Here is an 11,072-nt window from a genome sequence, read left to right on the forward strand (position 1 = left end):
ATAATTTTTTAATAGGATTCAAGAATTCTCAACCAAAAGGCGAAATTTCAACAAAAAAAGATGAATTTTTAAACAAAAGCAATAATTTTCTACCAAAAAAAAGAATTTTGTATAAAATTCAAGAATTCTCAACCGAAGAGTTGAAATTCCAACTAAAAAAGATGAATTTTTAAACAAAAGCAATAATTTCCTACGAAAAAAAAGAATTTTTTAATAAAATTAAAGAATTCTCAATCAAAAAAGATTAATTTTCAACTAAAAAGGATGAATTTTTAAACAAAAAGATTAATTATGAACAAAAAAAGACCAGATTTTAACAAAATTCGAAAATATTGAACCAGAAGTTGAAGTTTCAACTAAAAAAGATGAATTCCTAAACAAAAGGAATAATTTGTTACAAAAAAAGAGGCATTTTTTAATAAAATTCAAGAATTCTCAACTAAAAGGTTTAATTTTCTACTAAAAATATGAATTTTTAAACAAAAGGAATAATTTCCTACAGAAAAAAAACAAGAATTTTCAAACAAAAAAATTGAATTTTCAACTAAAAAAAAAGAATTTTAAACAAAAAGATTAATTTACTACCAAAAAAGACAATTTTTTAACAAAATTAAAGAATTCTGAACCAAAAAGTTGAAATTTCAACTAAAAAAGATGAATATTGAAACAAAAAGAATAATTTCCTACAGAAAAAAATTAATTAAAAAAAAATCAAGAATTATCAAACAAAAAGTTGAATTTTTAATAAAGAAAATTTTGGTTTTTAAGAAAGTAGTTCAAATTTAAAACCTAGTTGTTACATTTTTAAGCAAAAAGATTAAACGTACTAAAGGCGTTACCATATGTACTTTTAGAAAATAAACTTTTTTAAATTCTAAACGGTTACGTGTCCCCCTTCCGTTTCGAAATTTCAACTATAAAAATGAATTTTTTAAACTAAAGGAATAATTGCCTAGAAATTTTTTTTTTTAATAAAATTCAAGAAGTCTCAATCAAAAAGATTAATTTTCAACTAAAAAGGATGAATTTTTAAACAAAAAGATCAAGTTACTGCCGAAAAACAACATTTTTAATCAAGAATTCTCAACCAAAAAGTTGAATTTTCAAGAAAGAAAATACTTATTTTTTTATTTCTAAGAAAATCTTCGAATTTAAAACATATTTGTTAAATTTTTGGGCAAAAAGATGAAACGCACTAAAAGCGTGACCATATGTACTTTTAGAAAAAAAAATATATTCTTCAAATTCTAATCGGTTACGTGCAACGTTACTTTGATTGGGAGCGCCCCCCTTACCCTTTCCAGCCCCTAAAGTGATAACATATTTTATAAACGATCTCTAATCTCTAAGAGGTCAAAAATATCACTTACACAGTCTCTCTCACGATCTCCGAATGAATTCGTGCAACTCCGTTGCAGACGTGACTTCCAACTATCGACAAATGAGCCATGTTGATTCTCTTGTCGCCTTCTTCCTCGACCAAGGACATGCGACGCATTCGGTCCAGGTCACCGGGCCACTTGGACGCAACATTCTGAAGATGGAGAAAGTTGATGTGATAGATAATCTGCAAATGCCTTGGCAAGATCGACTCGAGCAAGCTTGTTGGCCACCTTTCCAGAGCTTCAGGAAGAACAGTGTGATTGGTGTAGGCACACGTTCTCACTGTGATGTCCCAGGCCTAGAATCAAAAAATTCCCATCATCTCTAGTTCCAATTTCCTTTTTTTTCTTTTTCTTTTTTGTTTTTGTTTTTTTTTTTTTTCGACCTTGGCACTCTAGAAATTCAAACTGGAGAATGGAAGCAAGACTATCTGGAAGTCGAAACGCACCTTTTCCCAGGAAAGACCCTCAATGTCAATGAGGATTCGCATCAGTTCAGGAATTGCCAAGGAAGGATGCGTGTCGTTCAACTGAATAGCGACCTTGTCAGGGAAACTATCAAAGTCTGTTCTGTGATGTTCCCTGGATCCAAATTTACTGGATTTGTAACGGCGGATGATGTCCTGAAGTGTTGCCGCAACCATGAAGTATTCTTGTTTCAGTCGCAACTCCTTGCCCTCGAAGAAGTTGTCATTGGGATACAAGACCCGGGTGATGTTCTCGGCCAAGTTTCGGTCGATCACAGCCTGAATGTAGTCACCATCATTGACTGAAACATCAAGACGGCCAATAAAATTTAAAAAATAGATCACTAAAGCTAAACAATTTTCCACTTGAGGCAATAAAAAACTGTTCTGCAAATGAAAGTAGTCAAAGTGGAACTGTTAAATTTTGAAATTTAAAAATTGAAATTTCAAAGTTTTTGATTAAAAAATTTTTTATTCAAATGCTCAATAATTTACGCTCATAAAATTGAAGGTACTAACATTTTTCAATAGATTAAATTTTAATTCACGTTATCATTTTCAATGATTTAAATTGAAAAATCAATCAGTTAACTTTAAAATTTTCAAAATTATATAATTTTAAGGAATTTTAATATAGAAACATGAAATATTGAAAAATTGAAAAATGATAACTGAACACTTCTTAAATTAGAAATTCAATTATCTTCTTTTTAAATAGTTTAAACATCCTTGGAAAGCTTCAAATTTTTATTTCAATATCTTAAGAAATCTGGAAGTTGTTTTAAATTAAAAATTATATTGGCAATTTTTTCAGAACTTCTAAATACATGTCAAAATGAATTGATTTTTTTTTTACAATTTTCAGAAATCCTGCAAATTTTAGAAAATTTCTTTACAATTTGGATATATAAATAACAATTGAACATTTATTCTTTGTGGGCGAAATTTGAGAGATTTTAAGAGATATGTAGAGTTTTTTTACTCAATGTAAAACTTGAAATGACAGCCTAATATAAAACAAAATGTAGATTTTCGCAGATTTTAAACAAGGAAATTAGATTCTTTTCAAGAATTGTGAAAGGTTTCAAAAGAATAAAAACATTTTCTTAAGATTCCTAGGAAAATTAAAAATAACTTTTCATTTTGAAAAATTATTTTAAGAGAATATTTAAAAAGTTTTTCTTTTTAAAACTCCTAAATATCTCTTAAAATTACTCAAATTTTTTCAAAAAATGTTCATTTGTAAATTATACATCAAAATCTAAAAATTTCACTCACAAATTAAGCATTTTTCAAATACAACAATTAAAATTGTAACGTTCAAAGTTTAAAGGCTCTTCGAAATTTTAACGATTCCAGGTTTTCTATGTCAAACAATTCAGTTAAAGATTCTTTACTTTTAAACATTTGGTTTCAATTTACTTATCTTAAATAAAAATTCAAATATTGCTAAACATTCAATAATTAATCTTTTTTTATTAAAAATTTCAAATTGAATGGGTTGATAATTAAATATTTTATCCTGAAACGATATTTTAAATTTAATAAAATCCTTTAATTAGGAATATATTATTATGAAATTATTTTTAAGTTGAAAATAGTTTATAAACGTTCAGTCACACCTTCAAATTTGTTTAATAACTAAGACTTTCAAATTGTAACCGTTTAAGTTTTAACATTAAAATCTGAAAATTCTTAAATCTTGAACTGGTTTAAAATCGTTTTGTTGATATCGTTTTTGTTCAATTTTTATTACGTAACGTACTGATAAATTTAAAAAAAGTTTATTTATTTGTTAATTAAAAACGAATTTTTATACAAAATTTTAAACATCAAAGGCTTTTATTTTTTATTTGTTAAAGTCTTAAAGAAAGCATTTAAAAATTCTTTAAATCAAAACTGTAAGCTTAGAAATAAAAATTTTAAAAAGCAAATTTTTAAAGTAAAAAAATTTTTAATTGCGCATTGTAAGCTAAATAATAGCATAATTGAAAAACATAACAATTCAACTAATTATTGTAAAACTTTTGAAATCGAACGTGGACAGATTTTTCTTCTACAAATTTTTTTAATTCCCGGTCAACAAAAAAATCACTGTCATTTCCCGGCTTTTTGTTAGAACTCAAAGAATAACAAACAAATTGGGGATAAATGCATAAGACTTCGAAAGAATCCAATTCATTTATCCTCAATTTTTTTAATTCTTCTGAATTGTTCTGAATTCACTCAATTTTACACAAAATCAGTGGATTTTAAAACAATTGTTTAATTCATCTTGAAGTCTTGTGAATTCACTTAAATTCGTAGCCGTTTCATCGAATTATTTTGAATACCCTTCTTATTTTTCTGAACCGATTTCGAACTTACTGAATTCAATGAATTTTTTCATATTTTTAAATTGTTTTCAATTTACTAGATTGTTTTTTAAATGATTTTTTTCTGGGTCTCATCGAGTTTTTCTTAGTTTCTTTAAATTCTTCTAAATTTACTCAAATTTTACTGAAATAAATTGATTTTTTCGCTTTTTTGTTTAATTTTCCCACTTCATTTAAATTCTTTTGCAGCCATTAGTAACTTTGTGGTTAGAAATTCGTAAGGTTTTTAAAGAGTTGACCTTTTTTAGAATTCATCCTGAATTCTTATTAATTTACCCTCAATTCTTTTAAATTCTTTGGAATTCTCTTGAATTTTTTAATTCACTTGAATTTTTTAATTCACTTGAATTTTTCTAAATTTTTTTGAATTGTTTTCAATTAACTTTATTGCTTTTTAAATTCAACATGACTTTTTTATGAATTTCATCGAATTCATCTCATTTCTCCTAAATTCTTCTAAATTCTCTCAAATTTTACTAAAATAATTGGATTTTTTCGATTTCGTTTCAATTTTTCCAATTCATTTAAATTCTTCTGAATTGATTTGTAGTCATTAGTCTTTTTTTGTGAGAAATAAGTAGGGTTTCAAAGATTTGAAGTAATTTGAAATTTGTTTTGGAATTCACTCGGAATTATTATTAATCTACTATGAATTCTTCTAAATTCTTTTCAATTTTCTTAATTCACTTCAATCCTTCTAAATTTACTTAATTCAATGGATTTTATTAATTAATTTTTTTAAATTTAATTGAGCCTGAATTCTTTTAACCTCACTTTGAATTCTTAGGCATTTACCGCAAATTCCTTTGAATTCCTTTTGAGAAAATCTTTTTAAATTTTTTTCACAAAAACCGCTGCCATTTTGTTCATTTTAAACCTATATTCAATTTTCTGGCTGATTTCGAAAGAAGATGATGAAATTTATAGAGGTTTAAAGAAAAAAGTTAAGGTTTTTTGAGAAACAAAGCAAAAATTCAAATACGCATAACTTTTTGGCAAAAATTATGTTTGCATATCGGAAAAATAGGTATCGCCTAATTTCATCTAATAAAAATGTGTATTTAGCCCTCGAGAGATTTGCTCCCAAGTTACATTCAAAAGAATTCAAATGGACTGGAATAAGTTAAAAAAATTTAAAATATTCGATTGGTTTTCATTATATTGAAATGAATTTAAAGTAATTAATGGGAAAAGAATGTTTAAAACATGAAAAAACTTTATTAAATTCAGTAATTTTTAAATATGGTTAGAAAAAATTCAAAGGAATTAAAAGGAATTTGCGAAAATGCCTAAGAATTCAATGTGAGGTTAAAAGAATTCAAGCTCAATTAAATAATAAAAAAAATTAATTAATTAAGTCCATTGAATTAAGTAAATTTAGAAGAATTGAAGTGAATTAAAAAATTGAAAAGAATTTAGAAGAATTCGTAGTAGATTAATAATAATTCCCAGTGAATTCCAAAACAAATTTCAAATTACTTCAAATCTTTGAAACCCTACTTATTTCTAACTTTGTTTCTCAAAAAACCTTAACTTTTTTCTTTAAACCTCTATAAATTTCATCATCTTCTTTCGAAATGCGCCAGAAAATTGAAAATCGGTTTGAAATTAACAAAATGGCAGCGGTTTTTGGGAAAAAAATAAAAATCGATTTTCTCAAAAAACTTGCCTTTAAGTTTTTTGTCAACTTTTTCTTGAACTTGTGCTTTGATAATGAAGATATCTTCTAAAGGTGGGTTTTTTGAGAAAATCGATATTTACTTTAAATAAAAAACCGCTACCATTTTGTTAATTTTAAACCTTTTTTCAATTTTCCGGCGGGTTTTTTTGAAAAACGAAGCACAAAATTCAAATAGGCATAACTTTTTAGAAAAAATTCTGTTTGAATATCGGAAAAATACATATCACTTAATTTCCTCTAAAAAACAACATATTTCGCCCTCGACAGATTCTGCGATTTCAAGTGTAAGGCCCTGCCTGATTTGAAATGGATTCGCCCCCAAGTTACATTCAAAAGAATTCAAATTGACAGGAATAAATTTAAAAAATCAAAAATATTTGATTGCTTTCCGTAAAATTGGAATTAATTTAGAGGAATTTAAGAGAAAAGAGAAGAATTCGATGTAATTCTCAAAAATTCAAAGTGAATTTTGAACTAAAAAAAGATCAGTTTTCAACCCAAAAACGAAATAGTTACATTTTGAACTTAATTCATTCCTTTTCCACCAGAAAAAGGAAATTTTCAAACAAGCTGGTAAATTTTCAATTAAAATTAAGAACTTTAACTGCAATAGATACATTTTAAATAAAAAATATTATATTTGAACAAATGAGTGTAAGTTCCAGTCAAGCAGTTTTATTTTCAATCAAAAAGATCAATTATTAAATAAAATGATAAATAGTTAACTGGAATACATTAATTTTGAAAGAAAAAGATTAATTTTCAAACAAGAAGATTATTTTTGCACCAAGAAAGCAGATTTTTTAACAAAATACATGAATTTTCAATGAAATAATTGAATTTTGAATTAGAAAAGACCAACTTTCAACAAAATAGTTGAATTTAAAACTAAAAAAGATCAATTTTTAACCATAAATAGAATAAATAACTTTTCAGTTGCAAAAAATGATTTTCAACAACAATAGAAAAAGAATTTTCAACCAAATAATGAAATTTTCAACTAAAATGATTGAATATTTCACTGTAATAGTTGAATTTTTAACTAAAAAATAACATAAACTTTTAAACAAAATGATAAATATTTAACTGAAAAACTTGATGTTTCAACCAAGAAGATGATTTTTCAACAAAATATTTAAATGTAAAATAAAAAATAACCATTTTTAACCATTAATAAAATTGTTAAATTTTCATTAAAAGTTTTAAATTTTCACTATTTTCAACTATAATGATGAATCTTTAACTGAAATAGATCAATTTTAAACCGAGAACATGAATTTTCAAGTAAAATTATGGAATATTAAACTGGATAAGTTAAATTATCAACAAAAAAGACAAATTTACAGATAAAATAATGAATATTTGAGTGGAATACTTGAATTTTATAAAAATAAGATTAATTTTCTACATAAAAAAAAAACATTTTTAAACAAAAGACATGCATTTATCACAAAATAGTTGAATTTTGAACTAAGAGGCAAATTTTCTACCAAATAGTTGGATCTGGAATTTAAAAAAATCAATTTTCAACCAAAAATGGAATAGTTACATTTCCAGTTAAAAAAAAATTTGAATCAAACTGATGAATTATCAATTAAAATTATGAATCATCAAATGGATAATTTGAATTTTAAAGCAAAAAGATTCATTTTCGGCTAAAATTATTAATCTTTAACTGCAATAGTTGAATTTTGATCTAAAAAATATGAATTTTTAACTAAAAATGAAATTGCTTTAATTTTGTTTAAATAGTCAAATTTTCAAACAAAGTAAATAATTTACAACTAAAATGATTAATCTTCAACTAGAATAGTTGAATTTGAAACCAGATAAATTTTTAACCAAGAAAATTAATTTCTACCAAAAAAGACTTTTTTTTATCTAAAAATGGTTATTTTTCAAACAAAAATTGCAGGTTAAATTTTCAGTAACAAAAAATTAATTTTAAACTAAAGAGATGAATTTTTATATAACGCGATGGAATATTTAACCGGAATCATTACACTTTCAGTTTAAAAAAAAACAATAATTTTAAAAAATTGCAACAAAATAGTTGATTTTTCAACTGTAATAATTAAATTCGCAGTAAAAAAAACTTATCTTTTAGCCAAGGAAAAGACAAATTGTTAACAAAACAGCTCAGTTTTCAACCTACAAGATGAACTTTCAATTCAAATGATAAACCTTTAAAAAAATTCTTTTAACAAAAGGATTTAATTTTTAACCAAGTAATAACATTTTCATTCCAAAGAAGATTAATTCTGAACACAAAAATGTATTATTTGATATTTCAATCAAAAAATATTTTAATTTTTAATCAAAAATAGAATAGTTAAATTATCAGTTAAAAAAATTTATGTCAACCAGAAAAAAACTAGTTTTCAACAAAATAGTTAAATACAGTAATATATTAAAATTTTTAAATAAATTAAGCACGCCCGCGAAAAAATTCCCTGACTTTGAAAAAAATTCATTATATTTCCAGGTTTTTCCAGGTATATACAAATGTTTTGACAATTCGAGATCTGTTTAAAGACTTCGTACATACAAATTTGGGCTTTTACTTACAGAATTTCAGGTGGAACTCGGTTGGCGATTTCGCGGACCACAGTCTTAAAGTATTGACCACGTTGTTTTTGTAGCCGGGAATTGGATTATCGTAAGGCATGGCGAAGACGACCTGCGTGTTCACCCATTTCTTGCCCTCGGGAGTGTCGATAACGTGACCGTAAAAATTCACTGGAAGCATAAATTCTGGACGGGCTTTTTCCCAGGGATTTCCGTACCTGAGCCAATCGTCAGGCTCCTCTACTTGTTCTCCATTCTTTATTTTCTGGGCGAAAATTCCGTATTCGTAACGGAGTCCGTACCCGTAAGCAGCCAGACCTAAAGTGGCCATGCTGTCCAAAAAACAGGCGGCTAAACGACCCAAACCACCGTTTCCAAGACCAGCATCTTCTTCGAGTTCTTCTAGTTCCTCGATATCGAGACCCATCTGTGAAATTATTTAATGGAAATTGAAATCGCAAATCATTTTTAATTTAAATATTGTTAACTAAATTATAAGACTTAAATTACCTGGTACATGGCTTCATCACAGGCACCTTGAATTCCTAAATTGATCATAGTGTTTTGTAGAGATCTGCCCATGTAGTACTCCAGGGACAAGTAATAAACTCTCTGAAAACAAGGGGGCCGTTTTAATGTAAGAAAAAAATTCCCGGTTAAAAATCCCAGTAATAAAAACGGAGCTGCAAACTAAAGCACCAAAAGTGGAACTCTTGAATTTTTAACCTTTTTTTAAATTGAAATGTAAACGTTTTTGAAGGAATCTATTATTGCCACCATAGAATAACAGAAATTCTTAACGTCTTTTCAGGCTAGATGGAGTTATGAATTATACATTTTTTTAAATAATTTTTTTCTGAAAAAAGGTCTCCATTCCGCCGGGAATTGAACGACAAAACTTCCCACTTCCGGTCAGATGCTTTTCCCTTAAGCTCCAAGAATGATTGAAAGAAGAATCCTTTCTCAGAAATACATGCATTATTTTGCCAGGTGTTACAAGTCATATTTTTCAAGGGAACTGTATTATCATCAGATGATAATAACAGAAATTCTTTACGTCTTTTCAGACTAGATGATGCTAAGAATTATACATTTTTTAAATTAATTTTTTTCTGAAGAAAGATCTTCGCCTCCGCTCCGCTGGGAATCTATTAAAAAGCAGATTCTTTAAAAAGTGTGACTTGTAACACCTGGCAAAATAATGCGTGTATTTCTGAAAAAGGGTTCTTCTTGCGATCTCTAGTAGCTTAAAGGAAAAGCACCCGAACGGAAATTGGAAGTTCTGTGGTTCGATTCCCAGCGGAGAGAAGGAGAAGATATTTTTTCAAACAAAATTTAATTTTAAAAAAGTATAATTCATAGCTCCATCTAGTCTGAAAAGACGTTAGGAATTTCTGTTATTCTCTAATGATAATACAGATTCCTTAAAAAGTGTCACTTGTAACACTTGGAAAAATAATGCGTATATTTCTGAAAAAGGGTTCTTCTTGCGATCTCTAGTTGCTTAAGGGAAAAGCACCCGATCGGAAATTGGAAGTTCTGTGGTTTGATTCCCAGCGGAGAGAGGGAGAAGATATTTTTTCAAACAAAATTTAATTTTAAAAAAAGTACAATTCATAGTTCCATCTAGTCTGAAAAGACGTTAAGAATTTCTCTTATTCTCTAATAGTAATATAGATTCCTTGAAAATTTTGACTTGTAACACCTGGCAAAATAATGCGTGTATTTCTGAAATCTTTCGATCTCTCTAGTAGCTTAAGGGAAAAGCACCCGACCGGCAATCGAAAGTTCTATGGTTCGATTTCCAGCCGAGCGAAGGAGAAAATCTTTTTTTAGAACAAATTTATCTGTAAAAGTTTTTGAATTCAAACATTTTGGTTCAAAGTTGCAGCTTCAGTTCCAAAAATACAAATCCACGTTATCATTTTGGATGCTTTAAATTAAATAATCAATCATTGAATTACAATTTTTTTAATTATATCATTTTAAGCAATTTCAAGCTACAGATATTAAAAATTGAACAGTTACATTTTTTTATAAGCGAAACACTTCTTAAATTCAAGTTAAATTATTTTTATATGAAATAGTTTTAAAATCCTTGAAAAGCTTCAAAATTTTCATTTCAAAGTCTTCAAAGAAGAAATTTAGACCGTGGATTATTTGCACCGAAATTTTAGGAGGTTTTCCCGAAGCCTAAACGTAATCGAAAGCAGAATAGTACTCCAAGAAAGTGGAAAGCTGGTACGAAGAAGAGGCGAACAGCATAAAGAGGTTGTGTAGTGAGAGGCAAGGGGACTCACAAAAATCAAGCACCCCATAAAGTGAGAGGCGAGGGGACTCACTAAAATTAAGCACCCCGAATCATCTTGCAGATAAAAGAGTCTAAAATCGCACTGTCACCTCCACGTGGTAGACTCTGGAAACTATAACTTCATAGGATGTAGGCTGAGGACAGGCGTTAATTACTAATCCGTTAGTACTTTATTTACTCAAACAATTTATATGTGAGAAGTTGGTTGAATCATGTATTTGTTTTAAAAAATTGCAAGAGCAATAACCAATTATTGTCGGATAATAAATTATAATAGTGAGGAATCAT

The 11,072-nt window shown here is 27.4% G+C and overlaps 1 protein-coding gene across 1 annotated transcript in view; it reads right to left on the reverse strand.

Annotated features, from left to right (window-relative positions):
* The window catches only part of LOC117179157 (glycogen phosphorylase), a 46,484-nt gene that overhangs the window by 24,326 nt on the left and 11,086 nt on the right, over nucleotides 1–11,072 (reverse strand). Inside the window, exons 2-5 of the mRNA XM_033370856.1 lie at nucleotides 8,984–9,085; nucleotides 8,474–8,900; nucleotides 1,832–2,151; nucleotides 1,371–1,681 (exon numbers count right to left, since the gene is read on the reverse strand). Of these exons, the coding sequence (XP_033226747.1) occupies nucleotides 1,371–1,681; nucleotides 1,832–2,151; nucleotides 8,474–8,900; nucleotides 8,984–9,085 (1,160 nt within the window). The remainder of the gene's footprint in view (nucleotides 1–1,370; nucleotides 1,682–1,831; nucleotides 2,152–8,473; nucleotides 8,901–8,983; nucleotides 9,086–11,072) is intronic.

Source organism: Belonocnema kinseyi, chromosome 8, assembly GCF_010883055.1.
Source record: "Belonocnema kinseyi isolate 2016_QV_RU_SX_M_011 chromosome 8, B_treatae_v1, whole genome shotgun sequence".
Classification (NCBI taxonomy): Eukaryota; Metazoa; Arthropoda; class Insecta; order Hymenoptera; family Cynipidae; genus Belonocnema; species Belonocnema kinseyi.